The sequence below is a fragment of the Tachypleus tridentatus genome, chromosome 10 (assembly GCF_004210375.1).
Source record: "Tachypleus tridentatus isolate NWPU-2018 chromosome 10, ASM421037v1, whole genome shotgun sequence".
Classification (NCBI taxonomy): domain Eukaryota; kingdom Metazoa; phylum Arthropoda; class Merostomata; order Xiphosura; family Limulidae; genus Tachypleus; species Tachypleus tridentatus.
The window spans coordinates 121,542,822-121,564,309 of NC_134834.1; the positions used below are offsets into that span (position 1 = coordinate 121,542,822).

A 21,488-nucleotide genomic window follows, 5' to 3' on the forward strand; every position below is an offset into this window, starting at 1 on the left:
ACACACACACACACACACACACTGTATAATAATTGAAATGTGACTTTATATTACAAAATACTAGTCTACTAAAACACAACCAAGACATGGTCACTTTGTAATGACTAAAGGTCAGTTTTATATTGACACAATAACATGAGTGCATGTGTGCCAAATCATTGTAGCTTCTGCATTATTAGCCAGGTGTAGCTGAAAGGTCAGTATAATAAAAACAATAAATATATAAAGTGTTATGAGATTTAAGCCATTCAGGCTAAACATTTATATTTTTATTTTATAACTTGTCATTCTAGAATGAACGAATAATAATTTATATTTATTTTCTAATTTGTTGTGGTGGTTACGAGATTGGCCAATTCGAACAAACTCATACAGAGTTTTGTTAGTTAAAGTAACAGAGACTGTAATATTTTCTTTTTAAGCAATGTTTGATAACTATCTGGTTATTATAAGGATTTTGCATGTGAAATTTGAAAATTTTCTGATACATAAGTATTTTTAATCTTACTTTGCACTTTGGATAGGCAACATGCAAAGAGAAGGAAAAAAAGGCAAGAAAGAAAGAAAGAAAATTGCTTAACTAACTTTAAGAATTAATAAAACATTTGGTAGTTTGAGTAGTTTGAGAATGCTTATTGATAACCTACCAAATTTAATTAATATATGCTTACTAATTTTAAAGTTATAGCATGAAACGTATAACAAGCACGAAATGGTTACAAGGTTGGTCATTTTGAATGCAAGTCAACAAAGGTAATGATGTAGTGGCCTTTGATCTATGACCTGTAGTGGCAGGGTTAAATGACTATAAAGAATTTTGTTTTATTTTAAGGAAATCATGGGTTAAAATCACTTGTCAATATTTCCTTTTTGGCAATCTAAAGTATGCTGTTTTTTAACCTAGGTTTCACATAGAAAAGGACTCCCTCATGTCATCTATTGTAGAGTCTGGCGCGCTGGCCAGATCTTCAGAGCCATCACGAACTGAAGCCTCTTGAAATGTGTGAGTTTCCTTTTTCTGCCAAACAGAAAGAGGTGTGTATCAACCCATACCACTATAAAAGGATAGAAAGTCCAGGTGAGGTTATGTGTGTTATATCTAGTTATAATAATAAATTTATTAAGCAATAAATTAGACACAAAAATCAAATAACAATATAAAACCATCAACAAAGAGTTAACTCGTCTTGTGATGGTTAAACACATAATAAAGTAAAATCAAAATAAAGTTCCCAGAATATTATCATCAGTATTTAAGATCCATTGTTTTAAGTATTTCTTTTGATTAACACGATTAATAGAAGATCTTATACTATAAGGAATAAAATTATGAATACGAGGTGCCAAATAAAGATATTGATGAAGTGTAACTGTTTTATGTGGTGTGGGTACATTAATTGGAAAAAAAGATTGAAGTCGTGTAAAATATGAAGTGACTTTAAAAGGTCTATTGAAAGAAACATGCATTGTAGATAAAGCTAAAAAATATAAATAAAGTTTATCATATGAAAGAGGGGGAGTTAAATTTACTGAAATCGGTATCAAGCCTATGGGTAAAAATAAGAGAGAAAACACTTTTTTGCAACTTGTGAATAGGAATTAAAAAAGTCTTAAATGTGCCACCCCAAATTGAAATACAATATTGTAAGAAAGATTGAAAGAGAGCATAATATACACTTAACAAAATATGATAAGGAGCACAATGACTAAGTTCAAAAATTAGCATAGAACTATATTTTAATTTATTAACTAAAGAATTAATATGAAATTGCCAATTTAATTTTCGATCTAAAATAATTCCTAAATATTTAACAGAGGAAACTTGAGTCAATTTGGGACACTTACAATTAGGGTAAGTATAACAATCATTGGAATGATAAAAAAATAGAAGGAAAAGCTGGAATGACACCATAAAGGTTAAACTGAAGAAAAAAAGATTTAGATATATTTAAGGATAAGCCATTACAGAAAAGCCAATTTTTAATTTTAAGATCACTAGAAATAATGGCTTCATTAATTAGATTTGGCTTACTATAAACAACAGCAATATCATCGGCATAGGCTTGGATATCTCCAGAAAACTGTTGGTAAAGAATATCATTTATATAAATGAGAAATAATAAAGGGCCCAGAACAGAACCTTGTGGTACTCCAACATTAATTGTAAGCCAATCACTACAATTATTATGGATACAAACCGATTGCTTTCTATTGTGAAAGTAAGAAAAAAACCAATCAAAAACAATGCCTCTAAAACCATAATAAGATAATTTATTTAACAAAATTTTATGATTAACAGAATCAAAAGCTTTGGCTAAGTCAAGAAAAACAGCAATTGGATGAAGATCAGAATCCAAAGCTTCTGTAATACTTCCCACAAGTTTAGCAACAGCAACCTCCGTTCCAAGCCCAGGCCGAAAGCCAAATTGAGAAGGAGACAAAACTGAATGTCTATCAAGAAATGATAAAATTCTAATCTTCATAGATTTTTCAAATAGTTTAGAAAAATGTATTAATAAGGAAATAGGTCTATAATTCGTAAAATCAAAAATATTACCAGATTTATAAATAGGAATGACCAATGATAACTTTAAAGCATTAGGAAACTTCCCTTGAGTAAAAGATAAATTAATTTAAAAAAGTCAAAATTGGTGCAAAAAAATTAGCATTAGCTTTCAAAATCTTAACCGAAACACCATCTACACCATTAGAAGCTGAATTTGATAAGGAGAAAATATTATTCATAGTTTCAGATACAGTAACAGGATATAGGTAACAAGAAGAAGAAGGAGCAGGAGGCATGCCCTGAGAACAAAATTTAGGATTGGAGCAAGTAGATTTAGCAACATTAACAAAAAATAATTCAAATCAGATAAATCAGTAGTACCAAAATTACAAAATTTCTTTTTTTTTTTTTAACATCAATAATAGAGTTAACAATATTCCAATTCTGTTTAATAGTTTTAGCATTCTTAAACAGGTTATGATAATAAGTCCATTTAGTCTTACGGGTCAAGCTAACAACATAATTCCTTAAACACTTAAATCTAATCTTTAGATAAATATCATCAGGAAATTGATGTACTTTCTTTTTAACTTATCTCTTTTAATCATTAACAAAACCAATTCACTGGTAATCCATGGTTTAATTTTTCTAAACTTTCGTGACACAGAAACAGTAGTAGTACAACTTTGAATACAATCAGTTAACACTTCAGCAAAATTATCATAAGCAACATTAACATCAGAACAATTCATAACACAGGACCAATCTGAAAAATTCAAACAAGAACTCAAATCATTAAACTTAATCTTTTGAACATTTGAGACATGTTCTAGATCCGATAAAATGTCTATACATAAAACAATTGGAAAATGATCGGTCAAAAAACTCTCAACAATATAAGAATAACAATTTTTAACAGTATTTCCACTAATTAAAAAATGATCAATACAAGAATTAGTAACATTGGTTATCCGTGTAGGAGAAGAAATAATAATCTGAAGATTGTTCTCAGACAAAAACTTAAAATATGCATTCTTATAACAAACATCATCAAATGCCAAAACATCTATATTAAAATCACCAACAAGTATATTAATATCATATTTGTATAAATTCAATTCTAATGAAAGCTCATCAATAAATTTCAATACAGGCAATCTAGGAGATCGATAAACAACAAAGAGATTAAATTTCTTATTTTGAATCATACAAAATAAAATTAAAGCATCAGACTTAATGTACTGTACCTCTTTTATCATAGTCAGTATCTCAAATTTAACAAAAACTGCCACTCCACTAGCCTTACTTAGACCAGAAGATGAAGAATAAAAAGAGTAACCTGGAATCGAAAAGGAAACAAATCCATCCTCAACAAACCAAGTTTCAGAAAAAGCTATTATATGAAATTTAACAACGCTTGATTGTAATAAAACAAGAAATTGGTGAAAATTTTGAGTAAGACTTCGAATGTTAACATATATTAAATTTAAATGACCAACAGAAAAAACATTTGGTAATTCAGAAAGAGAAGACAAAGTTGGTGTAACACCAACAATATCATCAAAATCATCAGCCATTGCATTATTTATAAATTATTAAGATCAATCAAGCAGCGTAAAACAATGGGCTGAGTAGTTTCTGATTTCCTAATAAGAATATTACCATTCGATACCCAAAGAAATTTATAGCCAAGATCTTTCTGTTTTCGTTTTGCTTGCATGAAAATATCACGATAATATGGGGAGAGATGTTCGTTACATAAACTGGATAAGATTCATTACAGACCTTAATATCATTAGTATTAAGAGAGAGAAATTTAGTTTTCTTAAGTTTAAGCAGATCAAATTTAATTTGCTTACGACAAAACTTAACAACAATCTGTCTCGGACTCTTATTTTCAGTTGTTTTCTTTCCTATACGATGAACAGTGTCAATATCTGTAGGAGCACAGTCAACCCCAAAAGTAGTTGTAATCTTCTCAACAACTTCTTGCAAATTCTCATTAGGCTTCTCTGGAATACCTCCAATCAAAACATTATAGTTATAAGAATATTGTTCCGCGTCACACATCTTCCTCCGAAAACTTGCCATCTCCTTCCACAATTCTTCATTTTCATGCTTTAATATTTTATTTTCCTGTTTACACTCCTTAACTTCAGCTCTCAAAGTTGTAATATCCTCACTCATAGTTTCTACCCTCTCTGAATAAAATTGAAAGGAAGTCACTAATTCTTCGACCTTTACTTTAATTAAGTGAAAGTCATCAAGTCTTGACAAAATTTCAGTAACTTTTGTCTTAAGCCACTTCATATCTGCCTCCCCCATATTTAAATCAAGCTCACTATTCTCAACAAGATTCACTGTCTCCCCCTCTAACGAAATGGACACAGTCCTTCTTAATGGAGATTCACTATTTAGGCTTAATTTTCTTATTCTCATACAAAAATCACATTCATAACTTTTCGCAATTTCATTAAAATATTCCAAATCCTGTTCAGTTAAGTTCTTACATCTTAAATGATACCATTTTTGACACTCACCAGAGCAATGAAGGGCTTTATCACCAACTTTAATATAAACTTTACATTGAGCACAAAATCTACGTGGCATGCCAGTCAGCCATTTGTAGAAAAAAAAAAATGTAGCTAAAGATTTGCCAGCATGCTACAAAACAATATTTGATGGTTCTTAAAATATTGTGATTGCCATGTGTAAGGTATTGTTAATTTGTTGGGAGTGGAATATATAATGGAGTATATTGATTTATGTTCAATATACAAAAGATAAAACTCCCAGCATGGTTGTTTTAGTATCTTGTAATTTTTTTACTTATACTTACGTGGATTTTTTGAATGGTTTTGTTTTTCTCCCATTTTTGTAATTTTGTTATAATCTTCTTGAATGGATTTAAATTTATATACACCATTTCATTCTTAATAATAACTTTATTATTGAGGTATCAAAACAATGACTATTTGTATTTCTGTCAACAGTGTTGCCACCTGTTTTGGTCCCTCGTCACAGCGAATTTCCACCAGGTCACCCTGTGGTGAGTAACTTTCAACAAGTTCCAGAGCCTTCTATGCCCCATAATGTCAGTTATTCACACCAGGGATTCACCTCGCCTCCTCCTCCACTGAATAACATATCTGGTCCTGCTGGAATAGGTGTTCCTTCTCCAGGATCTACAATCAGTAGCTCATCACCCAATAGCCCTTTTGGACTTCCTGGTAACTGAATTTTATTCTCTCATTATTTTAAATGTTTCTCATGGTAAAGAAATTAAGTTACTGTTGTATTTTTTGGATTAAAAAATATTTTAATTCTTTTTTATTGTAAGTTACTTGGTTTTATTGGTTTTTAAGAGTGGTTTCTCAGTGAATATACTGCATGGGTAATACTGGATCGTAGAGAGCAACATAACTGTTTAAAAGTATGTTTTATGAAATAGCTGAAGAAATAATCAAATAATTTATGTTAAAACCACTTGAAACTGACTTGTTTTCTGTGGGTGGGCAGGTTATGTTGGTATTTTAATAATGCATGTTAACCATCAGAAATGACTATGTATTTTCTGTGAGCAGGTAAGGTTATATTGGTATTTTAATAATGCATGTTAACCACCAGAACTGACCATGTATTTTCTGTGAGTCTGTAAGGCTGTGTCACTATGGTGTATATAGAATGATTGGTACAGGGCTTAGTACTTACAACAGCTATGATGAACATGTAAGAAATTCTCATTTATTCAAAGAAGTGCTACTGTTTTTATGAAACCTGATATTTTATGAATCCCACTGTATGATACAGTGTTTACCTAGGAGATAATAACCATCACTGTAGAATAGAGATAGGTAACTATTGAACTGAACTTCATATGATGGTTAGCCGTGTACTAAATTAATGTGCTCAATCGTATACCACATTTACAGTTGTATTGTTTATGAAAACAAAATGTGAAATAAGGTTGTTAATATTTTTAAGTTTATTTATTATGGAAAGACATTCTCTGTGATTAGGCCTTATGTCTAATAATACAGTAATATCAGAGTTGTAATGAGGCTGAAGTCACAACTGTGAGCGTACACCACCGTTGAAAATGTTTCCAGCTGCCTATCCCATTTGCTGCAACAACCTGTAGACATGGTAAAGATATCGTAGGCATGACTAAAGAATATGGGAAGACCTTTGGTCAGTTCATCCCTTAACAGATTCAAATGGTTTTAAATTCTGTTTCCACAGCTTCTGTGATTTAGTGATTGTGTACAGGTATAATTTAAAATCAGTGTTTGTGTCTTTATAGGTTGAAAATTAAAAAACCCGAGTTTGTTTTTTCATGTGTTTTTGTAGCAAAGTGTGTTTTACACTAACTCAGAAAAGAGAAGAGGAGATTCTTGACTTTGAATCTGTATCATTAATAGAAAAGAGGAGATGCTTGACTTTGAATCTGTATCATTAATAGAAAAGGAGATGCTTGACTTTGAATCTGTATCATTAATAGAAAAGGAGATGCTTGACTTTGAATCTGTATTGTTTCCAAAACAGCTGAAACTCCTCCCCCAGCATACAGTCCTCACGATGACAGCCAGCCTGGAAGTGAGAGCAGTCATCAAGCAATGGATACCACTAATATATCTCCTGGTACGTTTGATATATCTTAATAAAATACTTATTGCATTCAGAAACATTTATGTTGTGTGTAAACTTCAGTAAATTCCACACTGTATATTGTTTGATGTTTTTAAAAATTATAATTTTATTTGTAATGCAATTATATTCAATTATAAATTGTACTTAGACATCTTCAAATTTTGAAAAACTTTCCTTTGGTGTTGAGGAACAAGTGGTCTTTGCATACATTGTAGTTTTAACCACTTGCTATGGATTCCAACTACTGATGTTAAAAGATGCTATTGTACGTAAGAATTCTTGTTTGACTGTTATGAGTTCTGTGGGGGAAACTGTGCAAGTGCCTGTATACACCTATAAAAATCTTGAAACTTCTTTGGAACTACTTGTATAATTTTCACAGGTTATTCCTTTTTTCCAGCCTGGTGGTATTATATCAGCTGCATTTCTGTAATTTCATTCTTAAAAGTTAATAACTAATTAATAAACCTTTATGTGAAACATGCGAGTTTCAAACATGAACACTGTGCTATGTTATAATAGAACAGTGACTGCAGATTTTAACAGACAACAGTTATAATTATTTATCTTAACAATGTCACTTTTATAACCTGTTAACAATGTTTTAATTTAATTTCTTTAGTGCTTTTTGAACTGTGAATTAACTGTTAAACTGGTGTCACAAACCAGTTTTTGAACTGTGACTTAACTATTAAACTGGTGTCACAAACCAGTAAATCAGTCAACTAGAGCACCGTGTAATCTACAGTAAACAAACTATTGGATAAGTAATTTGCACATTTTTCATGAAGCCATTTTTTTCATTTTGTTTTTCTGTATAACTTTCAAGTTTTGATGTTTTAGTTACTTTTATAACACTGAAAACATCCATTAAAAAGTAAGAACTATAGTATTCACTTGTGGGTCTTGTACTTAAAGTCTTTATAAAAGTTAACCCTACTTTTTGGTAGAGTTTTTATCATTTTGAATTATTTTAAATGTGCAACTTAGAACAAAAATAGTGGTGCAAACAAATAACAGTGGCTCATAACTAGTATCACTTAATGTGCATTTTAAGTAAATTATAAATGAGTAAAAATAATTCCTTTGACTTGTTATCTATAGTGAAACTATAGGCTAAATACTTTATAAACAGTCATCAGCATTATCTAGATTTATAAGGAATTTGTTAAATTATAATTGTCCATTTGTGTTGGTTTTAAGTAATCCAGTAACAATTGTCTCAGAGAAGTACTGATATGTCTTGGAATACAATGTGATAAAAGAACGTGGGTTTATGTCAAAGTAAAGCAAGAAGGTTGGAGGCTATAAATTTGGATTATGTTTTAGCAATACTTGTAAGTAGTTTGTGTGTAAACTTATGATTATGTTGGGGTAGAAAGAATATAAATTGTGTAGTTCTTTTGGTGAAAGCTTGTTAAAAAAAATTACAGTTGGTGTTTCGAATTTAAAAACATACATTTAATAAGTTTTTGTTATAACTACTGAGTATCTTATGTTGAAACAATATTGAATATGTGAGTCAGCATACAGCTAGTATAAAGTTGTGGTGGAATGTACTTCAATATTATTTGTTATCTGTTACATAGTGTGATGACATCACAAACCGATCACTTTATGGAAAGATATGTGGTAGTTGTTTCCATGGCAAAATGTTCATAAACTTAAAAATGTGTTCAAATTGGGATTTAGAAATTCAAATCCTAGCTGCACCCAACATCTTTACCCAGGTGTAATTACAGTGAACTAACTACACTCAACACCTTTAATCTATCTAGGTGAGTCTTCCTGTAGTCACAGGTCAAAGGCCATGTCATTATGTTTGTCGACTTGCATTCAGACTTTATATGAATTTATAAATTTGGTATTGAATTGTATATTATAATTAAAATGTAAGTATTTTACATTAATTATTTTTTTAATTTAATATTAAAATAACACCACTAAATATTAAATTTTGTTAGTCACTTGCTATATTGAATGTAATTCTGGTTCAGATTTAGATGTTTGTGATTTCAAAATACTAAGTCTGTAGCTTTGTATTAATAAGAAACTTAAATTACCAATATTGAGAAGCTGCAATATAAAATAATGACCTCCATGTCTATTCTTTGTGCAAAAATATCGCTCATGTACTGAATAAAATACACTGACCCCGCTCACTTATTCCAATATTGCTCTTGTACTGAATAAAACACTCTGACCCTGCTCACTTATTCCAATATTGCTCTTGTACTGAATAAAACACTCTGACCCTGCTCACTTATTCCAATATTGCTCATGTACTGAATAAAACACTCTGACCCTGCTCACTTATTCCAATATTGCTCATGTACTGAATAAAACACACTGACCCCGCTCACTTATTCCAATTTTGGAAACATTTCCTTATATAGACTTGTGTCTATGACATAATTAACCTATAAAGTTCAGAATGACCCTCTAATGACTTTCTCAGCTCTTTTCAAGTGTTACAACATCAACTACTTTTGAGACATGCCTTTTAAAAAGGTAGTTTGAGCATCTTGTCTACTCAAAATTTCGTATCTTGTTTACACCCAAATACTGCTTAGTTGCTAAGTTAGATAAATTAGAGTAGAATTTTGTGGTACTGGACTAACTACACTCAGCATCTTTAAATAAAAGTGTTTACACTGGACTAACTACACTCAGCATCTTTAAATAAAAGTGTTTACACTGGACTAACTACACTCAGCATCTTTAAATAAAAGTGTTTACACTGGACTAACTACACTCAGCATCTTTAATAAAAGTGTTTACACTGGACTAGCTACACTTGACATCTTTAATGGGAGTGCTTACTCCAGACTAGCTACACTCGATATCCTTAATGGGAGTGTTTACTCCTGACTAGCCACACTCGACATCCTTAATTGGAGTGTTTACTCCGGACTAGCCACACTCGACATCCTTAATGGGAGTGTTTACTCCGGACTAGCCACACTCAACATCCTTAATGGGAGTGTTTACTCCGGACTAGCCACACTCGACATCCTTAATGGGAGTGTTTACTCCGGACTAGCCACACTCGACATCCTTAATGGGAGTGTTTACTCCGGACTAGCCACACTCGACATCCTTAATGGGAGTGTTTACTCCGGACTAGCCACACTCGAGATCCTTCCTTTTGGTGTGGATTCCTGTACATGGTGAGGGAACACCCCAGGAAAAGTTCTGTTTTTTCAGTTTACCTCCTCTGGGATCTAAACATCCATCCACATGTTTCCTGTGCATGGTGGCCCGTGAAGGGGAGGAGAAGATCCTTCTGGTTGAGGGGTCCAACCCTAACACAACACTTTGGCCTTGAATTCTTGAGGATGGGTGGCCTTGGGTCAGTCAGCTGGTTCACTTGGACTAGGGTTAACCAAGTACCGGTGTTGGATGTTCTCAACAGGTGTTGTGGACATTGTATCTGATGCTGCTGTTTGGGTATAGTGCTCATCAAACCCTGGTGTTGCTGCAATGGCCTTGTTTGGATTTTAGTGCATCAACCTCATCGGGCTCCATGGTGAGTGGGGTCGATGGTCACCAAAATATCCCTTTTTTTATTTTGGATCCTCAAAATGAAAGTAAAATAGTGAAAAAACAGTCCATAGTTAAATGATTATATCTTGAAGATTCTGAGCAACAATCTTCAACATCTGTAACACCTGTTGTACCTCATTTTATTATACTACATTCTTTTTTAGACAAACCTATAAGACAAATGTCTCCCATTTTCATTCAGAAGGGACTAAAGGGACTTGCTGACTCTCCAAAGTTAGTAAAGAAGCTTCGATCTGGTGACATATTGGTGGAAGCATCCACATCTCAACACAGTGAACTCCTCTTGAATTCAAAGGCAATTGGGAATATACCTATTGAGGTTACACCTCATGCTACTTTGTATTCATTACGAGGAGTTATTGGTGAGAGGGATTTCAAGAACATCCCCAAGCCAAAGATTCTTGCTGGTTTCTCCACCCAAGGAGTTTCTGCAGCGAGGCGTATATCCAGTTGCAAAGATGAAATTATCATTCTGACATTTACATCACCAGGTCCACCTGCCACCGTCAAGGCAGTTTAACTTGATTGCAGGATACAGCCATACGTTCCACACTCTCTCAGATGTTTCCAGTGTCAGCAGTTTGGTAACTTGAAGATGTCATGTCGTGGTTCCTTGATGTGTGCTCATTGAGGTGGCAAGGACCATGATGCCTATGAGTGTGAAACGGATCCTCATTGTATTAATTGTAATGGCTCTCACTCATCCAACTTTCATTCTTGTTCTAAATGGTTGGAAGAAAGAGGTGCAGCATTTTAAAACGATTTATAACATTACTTATCCTTGAGGCTCAAAAGTTGCTGTCCACCACTTCATCTTGGACGTATGCTGCTGCACTTCATTCCACTACTACAGTGGGAGTGCGGAGGCTTCTGTGCTTCCAAGAGAATTGTTCTCAAAACAATTGAAAAGACTTTTGACCTCCATGGTTAAAAAAGTTGATGAATCAACTTCAACACCCATCTCTGTCCCTTAAATACATTCTAGCAAATCCTAAGATCCACTTCTTTTGGTTCTGAGTACATCTTCTCCTCCCACCCAAAGATGCAAAACGGTCATTCTTTCACATGCTCGGTTGCTGGAATTCTCTTCCATCAGCAAAGACCTGCCCAATCAACCTAGGACAGGATCCATGGAGGTCGATAGACCTCCCTTGAATAAAGACGGTAAAGAAAAAAAACATGATCATAAACAGAAGTGTTCTCCACCCAATTCGCCTACACATAAATAAAAATGGCCATCTTGATACAATGAAACTGTAGAGGTTTACATTCTAACCTGGATGACATCAAAACACTGATTGCTCCCTACCATCCTGTATGTCTTTCCTTTCAGAAAACATTTCTGAAACCTGCTAATACAGTCACTTTTTGGCAGTTTTCTTTGTACAGAAATGACAGGCTGTGTAATGGAGGAGTGCATGGAGAGGTGGCACTGTTGGTTGATCAGCATGTGCCCACCTTGTCTTTGCCACTCGACACACCCTTGGAGGATGTAGCCATCTGTATTTCCTTGGGTCATACCATCACCGTTTGTTCTCTCTACCTGTTACCTGGGGAGACATATGATCAACCAAACCTTGATGCTCTTGTTGAACAGTTGCCGTCTTCCTTTTTCATTTTGGGGGACCTTAATGGACATCATCCCCTCTGGGGAAGTGCTGATAGTGATAGGAGAGGTTGCTCTGTATAGCATATGCTCTCTGATCACAACCTCTCTCTCTGCAATACTGGTTTTTCTACTTATTTTCATGCACCTAGTCAGTTCTTTACTGCTATTGATCTTCAGTTTGCTCCCCTTCACTATTCTCCCATTTTTCATGGAAGGTTGACAATAATCCACGAGGTAGTGATCATTTTCCTATAATTTTGAGAGAGACTGGCTGTGGTCAATGCCACCTTACCCACGTGGCTTGGTGGAAGCTGGATCAAGCAAACTGGCCCTCTTTCACTGCTCTTCCAGAACTTGATCCTGCCATTGTCTGTGAGCCATCAATAGACAACTGTGTGGCAGCAGTAACTGACTGTATTATACAAGCTGTTGCTCAATGTAATCCTGAAACCTCGACACGTTTTTCACTATACCCTTGTCCTTTAATATCAACTTTTTCCAGATCTTTGGTGCAGATAGCCAAGCTGCTTTGTGCCATAAAACACCAAACCAACTCAATGTCTTTTAATAGAAGTGTTTTCACCGGACTAGCTACATGCGACATCTTTTAATAGAAACATTTACACTGGACTCTCTACACGCGACATCTTTAATAGAAGCGTTTATTAAGTACTGCTATTGTGAAAAACAAAATTATTTATGAAGTTGAAGAGTGTTTTTGTTGTAAAATTTGTTTCCTTTAAAAATGTGGAAAGTAAGATTTTGTTAGGTAGAAATGAAATACATTTCAGTATTTTAAATATTAGAAATTTGATGTTTTAAGTCATCGATCACCATGATTTCTAATTAATTAATATAAAATTATTTAAGAATTAGTTATCAATTATTGTTTTTAGTCACTATAATGATTGCTAATTTCTTGTTATGCTGGCTCCAAACTAAGATGACCAGCCCATCACATTTCCTGCAGGTAGGTTGCCTTTCAGAAATATTGAATTAAATATGTTTTATTAATTATCAGTTTCTGTGCAAGTGTTTCAGGATCTATTTTAAAATAAAAGCCATGGAAACCTAATAGTAACATATTCAGTATTATTTACATATATTTATTAAAAGCATTTATTACATACATCTGATTAATATCTATATCATTATGTAATGGATTTAATACTATTTATTTTGATATCAATGTTTGTTTTAATTAAATATATATTTAGAAGTGCCTTTAACTTGTGTTTTTAAATATGTAATTTATTTACTATGATGTATTTATTTTGATATCAATGTTTGTTTTAGTTAAATATGTATTTAGAAGTTCCTGTAACTTATGTTATTAAATATTGGTGGTTATCTTTTACAATTAGATTTCATGACTTTTTGTATTTTCATCAGAACTAGGAGAGACTTGGAAGATATTTGTAGTCAAATTGTATCTTTACTGCAATGTTACTTCTCTAAATACAGGATTTTTAGAATACTACAAAAAAATTCTGATCGTTGACACCAAAACCTGCAAGTCCATTTGTCTTTGGCTTAGTATTAGTTAAGCCTTTATTAAGTATGGCTTATATTAAATAAAGAGATAAACTAACATTGTATCGTGTGTATGGTTTTTGCTTTAGTTTAGTTAGGGTTCAACTTTAATGCACTTAATACTATCAATAAATAAACTTATAATGCTATTTTATGACTTAACATTAGATTTTTTTAAGACTGTAGTAAGCTTTGAACATGTAAAATATGTCAAGTAAAGTATATTTGCATCCTCATTTTGTTTGCATCCATCCATTGAAATGACCTCTTGGTGTGGATTCCTGTACGTGGTGAGGGGACCTCCTCTGGGATCTAACATCCACCCATGTGTTTGCCATGTGTGGTGACTCATGAAGGGGAGGAGAGGATCTTGGTGGGGCAGGGGTCCAACCCTAACACACCACTTTTGAATTTCTGTTGACCGGCAGTTTTGGGGTAGCCCCCCTTGGGTCAGTCGGTTGGTCCACTTGGGCTAGGGTCAACTAAGTACCAGTGTTGGATGTACTCAACAGGTGTTGTGGGCATTGTATCTGATGCTGGTGTTTGGGTATAATGCTCAAGAAACCATGGTGTTGCTGCAGTGTCCTTGTTTGACATTGTAATGCATCCCCTCGTATGGCTCCATGGTGGGTGGGGTCAGTGGGCACCGAAATTTCCTTTTTTTCCTATGGATTCTCCAAATACAAATTTATATATAATAGTGAAAAAACAGTCAATAGGTAAACGACCATGTCTTGAAGTTTCTGAGCAGCAATCTTCAATATCTGTACCCCACCTGTTGTACCTCATTTTCTTATCCTATCCTACATTCTCCTTTAGACAAAATTTAGGGCAAATGTCTCCCCTTTTCATTCAGAAGGGACTGGAGGGACTTGCTAGCTCACCGAAGTCTGTAACCAGATCTAAGATTCTTTATTTGTTGGTAAAAACATCCACATCCCATAACAGTGAACTCCTCTTGCATTCAAAGCCAATTGGGGATATACCTATTGAGGTTACACCTCATGTTACTTTGAATTCATAACAAGGAGTTATTGTTGAGAGGGATTTGAAGAACATTCCTGAGTCAGAAATTCTTGCTGGTTTCTCCACTCAAGTTTCTGCAGTGAGGTGTATCTCCACTTGCAAAGATGGAATTATGGTGCCACCCAATGTTCTCATTCTGACTTTTACATCACCATGTTCACCTGCCACCATCAAAGCAGGTTATCTTAATTGCAAGGTATGGCCATACATTCCAAACCCTCTCCAATGTTTCCAGTGTTAGCAATTCGGTCACTCAAAGACGTCATGTCGGGGTTCCCTCATTGTGTCAATTGCAATGGCTCTCACCCATTCTACTTTTGTTCTTGCCTTAAATGGTTGGAAGAAAAAGAGGTGCAGCATTTGAAAAGAGTTCATAACATTACTTATCTTGAGGTTTGAAATGTGCTGTCTACCTCTTCATCTCGGACGTATGCTGCTGCACTTCGTTACACAAATATAGTTGGATGCAGACAGATCTCTCTGTGCCTCCAAAAGAATTGTTCTCAAAACAAATGAAAAGCCTTTTGACCTCCATGGTTAAGAAAGTTTATGAATCAACTTCTACACCCATCTCTGTCCCTCACATACATTCCAACAAATCCAAAGATCCACATCCTTTGGTTCTGGGTACAGGCATTTCCTTGGATATATCTTCTTCTCCCAACCCAAGATGCAAACCAATCATTTGTTTGCATTCTCAGTCACTGGAATCACCTTCCAATAACAAAGACCTGCCCAATTAACCTAGGGCAGGATACATGGAGGTCAATAGAATTCCTCAAATAAGGACAGTAAGAAAAAAAAGATGTGGTCATAAACAGAAGGATTCTCCACCCAGTTTGCCAACACATAAATAAAAGTAGCCACCTTGATACAATGAAACTGTAGAGGTTTAAGTTCTAATCTTGATGACATCAAAACACTAATTGCTTCCTACCATCCTGTTTGTCTTTCCTTACAGGAAAATTTCTGAAACCTGCCAATACAGTCACCTTTTGGCAGTTTTCTTTATACAGAAATGACGGGCTGCGTGATGGATGAGAACATGGAGGGGTGGCACTGTTGGTTGATCAGCATGTGACCACCCTATCTTTGTCACTCAACACACCCTTGGAGGTCATAGCCATCCATGTTTCTTTGGGCCATTCCATCACTGTTTATTCTCTCTACCTGTTGCCTGGAGAGACATGTGATCAATCAAACCTTGATGCTCTCATTGAACAGTTGCCATCTCCCTTTTTCATCCTGAGGGACTTTAATGGACATCATTCCCTCTGGGGAGGTGCTGGTATTGATAGGAGGGGTCGCTTTGTAGAGCGTGTGCTCTTTAATCACAACCTTTTTCTTTTCAATACTGGTTCTTCAACTTATTTCCATGCACCTTGTCAGTCCTTTACTGCTATTGATCTCTCAATTTCCTTCCCTTCATGTGCCCCGGTGGAAGCTGGATCAGGCAAGCTGGCCCTCTTTCACTGCTCTCGCAGAACTTGATTCTGCCATCGTCTGTAAGCCATCAATAGACGACTGTGTGGCAGCAGTAACTTACTGTATTATACAAGCAGCTGCTCAATGTATTCCTATAACCTAGACACATATTCCACTATATCCTCGTCCATGGTGGAATCCTGCCTGCCATATGGCACGGAAGGCTCGAAATCGGACATGGGATACTTTCCGTAGGTTTCCCATACTCTCAAACCTCATCACTTTCCAGTGGGCCCGTGCACATGTTTGATGGGTAAGATGTCAAAGCCAGAAGGAATCTTGGATTGGGTTCACAACCAGCATATCCTCTACAACCAGTTCCAAAGTCATTTGGGACAAGATTCGAAAGGTCAGTGGGCAATATAACTCTGTCCCCTCTCGATCTTGCTCTTCGCCTATACTCCAGGCGAAAACTTTTGCCGAGTATCTAGCACTTCTGCCTCTTCTTCCATCTTCTTGGCCATCAAGACTCGGGCAGAGCAATCACCTCTTTCCTTTCGAGCTGATTCTCTCTATGACTATAATCGTCCCTCTACATTGGTGGAACTCAAACTGGCCCTTCATTGGTCTGGCAATATATCAATTGGACCTGGTGATATACATTATGAGATGTTGCATCATCTATCTCCTGCTTCTCTTGCTATCCTTCTGGTTGTTTTTAACTGGATCTGGCAGGAGAATGTTTTCCTGATGCCTGGTGCCAGGCTATTGTCCTACCTTTCTCTAAGCCTGGGAAGGATCCCAAGACTATTTCAAACTACCATCCAATTGCTTTGACGAACTGTCTCTGTAAGACCTTAGAGAGGATGGTTAATGCTCATCTTGTTTGGTTCCTCGAATAAAACAACCTCCTCTCACCCACTCAGTGTGGGTTCCAACGACAGTGCTCCACTGTGGACCATCTGATTCGACTTGAAACGTCAATCAGTGAAGTCTTTCTCAAATGACAACATCTTGTATCAATATTCTTTGACATTGAGAAGGCTTATGACACAAGATGGAGGTATGGCATTTTGTGAGACCTCCATGCATATGGATTACGTGGCCATTTGCCCATTTTTATTTACAATTTTTTAATGGACAGAAGATTCCAAGTTAGTGTGGATTCGACACTTTTCCATTCTTTTCTAAGAACTTGGACTCCCTCAGGGCTGTGTTTTGAGTGTCACACTTTTCAGTATAAAAATTAATGCCATCACTGAACAACTTCCTCTCACTGTTGCAAACAGGCTCTATGTCTACAACTTCCACATCTTATGTCAGTCATCGAACATTAGGTATATTGAGTGGCAGCTACAGACTGTCCTCAGTCATTTACTAAAGTGGACCACAACAAATGGCTTTAATTTCTCTCTTTCTAAAATCATTTGCATGCACTTTTGCTGCCAACGGGGTATTCACCGTAATCCTGAACTCCATATCGGTGTAATTTTGCTGCCTGTGATCCCTGAGACCAAGTTCTTGGGGCTTATCTTTGACCATCAGCTGACCTTTATACCACACATCAAGGAGGTACAGGTCAAATGTACGAGAGCACTGAACATCCTCCTTGTCCTTTCTTCCACCACTTGGGGAGCTGATTGATGTTCTATGCTGAAGATGTATTGTGATCTTATTCGATCGAAACTCGACTTTGGATCACTTATCTCGGCCTTAAAGATTCTGGGCCTCATTCATCTTGAAGGATTTCGGCTCTGCACTGGGGCTTTCTGCACTTGCCCAGTTCAGAGCTTATACATAGAGTCTCATGAACCTTCTTTGAACCTCTACCATTTGCAACTATCTTTACTATATGCTTCGAAACTTCGTTCCTTATCAAAACATCCCACCTGGGGTTGTGTTTTTTTTCCTTGGTGGTCCATACGTTTTGAGAACACACGATCTGCCATTGTTCCTTTTGGCCTTTGTATCCAGGTGCAGTTGGATGAATTTGGGCCTGCTTTGGGATAACATTGCAGTATCCACTGGTCAGTCCATCCCACCATGGCTTATTACAGTCCCCAAATGTGACCTTTCTTTAAGTCATCTGAGAAAACAAGACCTGATTGGAAATACTCTGTTATTTACTGAACATCTTTCGAACAATCTTTCCATTCCTATTTATACAGGTGGTTCAAAATCAAGTGACTGTATGGGCTCTGCCATGGTTTGTTGGGGTTCGGTGGTTGCGCAGTAAATCCCCTCTACAGCTTCTATGTTCACTGCTGAACTGTACGTCATTTCTCTTGCCCTGGATCCCATAAAAGCTAAGCAGTACTCAAACTGCACTATTTATACTGACTCGCTTAGTTCTCTACTGGACTTGGATTTGCTTCACTTTAGTTCACACCCTGTTCTTCCTGATATTTAAAACTGACTTGCCCATTTCTCTTTAACATCTACTTCTATCCAGTTTTTTTCTGGTACCGGGCCATGTTGGTATTCTCAGGAACAAGCTCGCAGACACAGCAGCTAAATCTATCTGCTCTGGCATTATCACCACTGTGCCTGTTCCATACATGGACTATAGTCCTGTATTCAAGGCTTGGCACTGTGCTAGCAGGCAGTCAACTTGGAGTGAGCAATGCAAAAATGAGCTTTTCCAAATAAAACCCTGTATTGGACTTTGGCTGTCTTGCTTCCGTAAAGATCTGAAAGAGGAAGTTGTTCTAACTAGAGTGTGCATAGGTCAGTTTTTTAGCTCATCCTTTTATTTTATCTGAAACTAGTGCACCAATGTGTTGTTTGTGTAACACTCAGGTCACAATAAGCTACATTTTACTTTCTTGCCACCATTACGACTCGCAATGACGACACCATTTTAAACATGTTCTGTCCCAAGGTTTATTCATAATGTTATTGGTGATGGTGACACTGTCCATCTTGAAAATATTTTTAGTTCTTTAAAGGTCATTAATCTTTTTAATGCCATTTAAATTTTTAATTTATACATTAAACCTTTTTTAATGTGATTTCCTTTTAAGAATCACAGTCCATCTAGTTTGATTTGAAATAGAAAATGGTCGTAACGTCAAATAATTCGAAACCAGGACTGGAAAGGCCAAGTTCAGGTGACTAACGCTGCTGTTTGAATTACTCACTAGTCATCTTGGGGAGTTATTATTAAAATTTTCCTACAAGTCTTTTAAAACTTTTATTACTTTTTGGAAATGGCCATAATGTCACATAACTCGGAACCAGGACTGGAAAGACAAACTTCAGATGACTGACGGTGGTTTTTGTACTTACCTGTTAGTCTTCTTGGTGAGTTATTATAATTACAGTTATGCTACAGAAAGTCCTCTACAACTTGTATTACTGTAGTTTTTCTCTTCACATTGTAAACTAGATGTAAACATTGGTTTTATACTATTTGTTGTTGTTTTTTTACACTGTTTTGTTTTACCTTAATTTCTTTTTATGAATTTTACTACATTTATTTTAATTTTACCTTTTTACCAGATGTTTGGCACAGATAGCCTTGTTGCTTTGTGCCATAAAACACTAAATCAACCAACCAACCATTGAAATGAATTGTTCACACAAGCTTATTTTGGTGCTTATACCATTTAATGACAGAGTATTAATATGATAGATTTTTTTGTAATATGACTTAAATAAAATTGTTAGTTTCATTATATAACTAGTGTTTATTGATTTTACAAATGTTAGGAATAGTTTCGTGATATTCTAGGAAAACGCTAACTTTGAGAAATGTTTGCTAGACGTGTCTCCAATCATGTTGTTATCATATTGTTTTAGACATATCCTGAATGAACCATTAACATTAAGTTTCTCTGGTTAGATGTGTCTCCAGTCACATATTCGGAGCCCCAGTACTGGTGTTCTATTGCCTACTATGAACTGAACTCTCGTGTAGGAGAAGTTTTTCATGCTCAGCATCATAGCGTCATCATTGATGGCTTCACAGATCCATCAAATAACAACAACAGATTTTGTCTTGGACTTCTCTCCAATGTAAATAGGAACTCCACAATTGAAAACACAAGGAGACACATTGGAAAAGGTAAGTTACATTTGATTACTTCCACAATTTATCCTTTTAGGATTTCTTACTATGTATTCACCAATGGTTGAATCCCTAGTGGGTCAGTGGAAAGTTTAGAGACTTGCAATGCTGTGTGTGTGTTTCTTATAGCAAAGCCATATCAAGCTATCTGCTGAGCCCACCGAGGGGAATCTAACCTCTGGTTTTGGCATTGTAAATCCGTAGACTTACCACTGTACTAGCGGGGAGCACTTGCAATGTTAAAATCCAGAGTTCACTTTCACAAGATGAATACAAGTGGCTTGTTGTGTTCCTTTTTCCTGAAATAGCAACAACTTCTCAGTAAATCATTCATAAAACATTAATGTTCTCTATAATGCAGTTTCTAAAGATTATAAAATTTGTCTTTTATCAGTTGTTTCTGGTTTCCTTGACATTTTAAATTGTTTTTTTTTTGTCTTGAATTGTCTTTCAGCTTGGCTCCTGCTCAAGTTTGAACACTCAAGTTATGATTTTATAACAGATAGGCTTCTTATCGAGCTAACTAAGTGACTTGTGATATGCCTCAGACAGTAACCTTATACTTGCATACAATGTTCCTTAATCGTGTTATCTCCAGGTTTGCTGGCTGCAGTAGTCCCTACTCCATAGTAGTGTTCCAGTTCTGGCTGCCTTAACTATGGAGCATTAGAACTAGCTAGGATAATACTGTTTATAGTTTTGTTGTGGTGTTATTTAGAACTAGTAGTTCATTGAGTTCTCAGTGTGGGTCATGTGAAGTATGCTTTTCACATTCTCTGTGAAGTATGCTCATAATATTCTCTGTGCCTATTTTTTACAAATTTTACAACCAAATTAAAGCTAATACAGCTACATTTAATAGTTTTTTAAAATAAATAATCCAAAAAGAAACAGCAACAACATAAAACATTGAAAACTTGTGAACTGTGTTTATCGTGAAACAACTTTTAAAGTCAAGTGCAGAAGTGTGCTGAAAGAAACTCAAATCAACTTACTATTCAAATGTATCATATTACTTTTAATATTTTATAGGGAGCTTGTATTGTTCAAGTGAAATATATCTGGAAATAACAAGCTCTTATTAAGCTATATTAGAGAAATAA

General features: G+C 35.3%; 1 protein-coding gene and 1 pseudogene across 2 annotated transcripts in view; one reads left to right on the forward strand and one right to left on the reverse strand.

Annotated features, from left to right (window-relative positions):
• Positions 1 to 21,488, forward strand: part of LOC143230213 (protein mothers against dpp-like) — a 43,716-nt pseudogene that overhangs the window by 14,476 nt on the left and 7,752 nt on the right. Inside the window, exons 3-7 of the transcript XR_013016291.1 lie at positions 905 to 1,078; positions 5,500 to 5,736; positions 7,052 to 7,147; positions 13,276 to 13,302; positions 20,161 to 20,382. The product of XR_013016291.1 is annotated as a protein mothers against dpp-like (transcript). The remainder of the gene's footprint in view (positions 1 to 904; positions 1,079 to 5,499; positions 5,737 to 7,051; positions 7,148 to 13,275; positions 13,303 to 20,160; positions 20,383 to 21,488) is intronic.
• Positions 3,121 to 4,083, reverse strand: LOC143230214 (uncharacterized). The gene is made up of 2 exons (XM_076463350.1): positions 3,754 to 4,083; positions 3,121 to 3,272 (listed from the first exon to the last, which is right to left on the reverse strand). The coding sequence occupies exons 1-2, from the start codon at positions 4,081 to 4,083 to the stop codon at positions 3,255 to 3,257; spliced, it is 348 nt and encodes a 115-aa protein (XP_076319465.1). The 3' UTR covers positions 3,121 to 3,254.

Bases quoted from the DNA above. Each gene is read 5' to 3' on its own strand.
- LOC143230214 (XM_076463350.1), bottom strand. From the start codon at position 4,083: ATGGCTGATGATTTTGATGATATTGTTGGTGTTACACCAACTTTGTCT.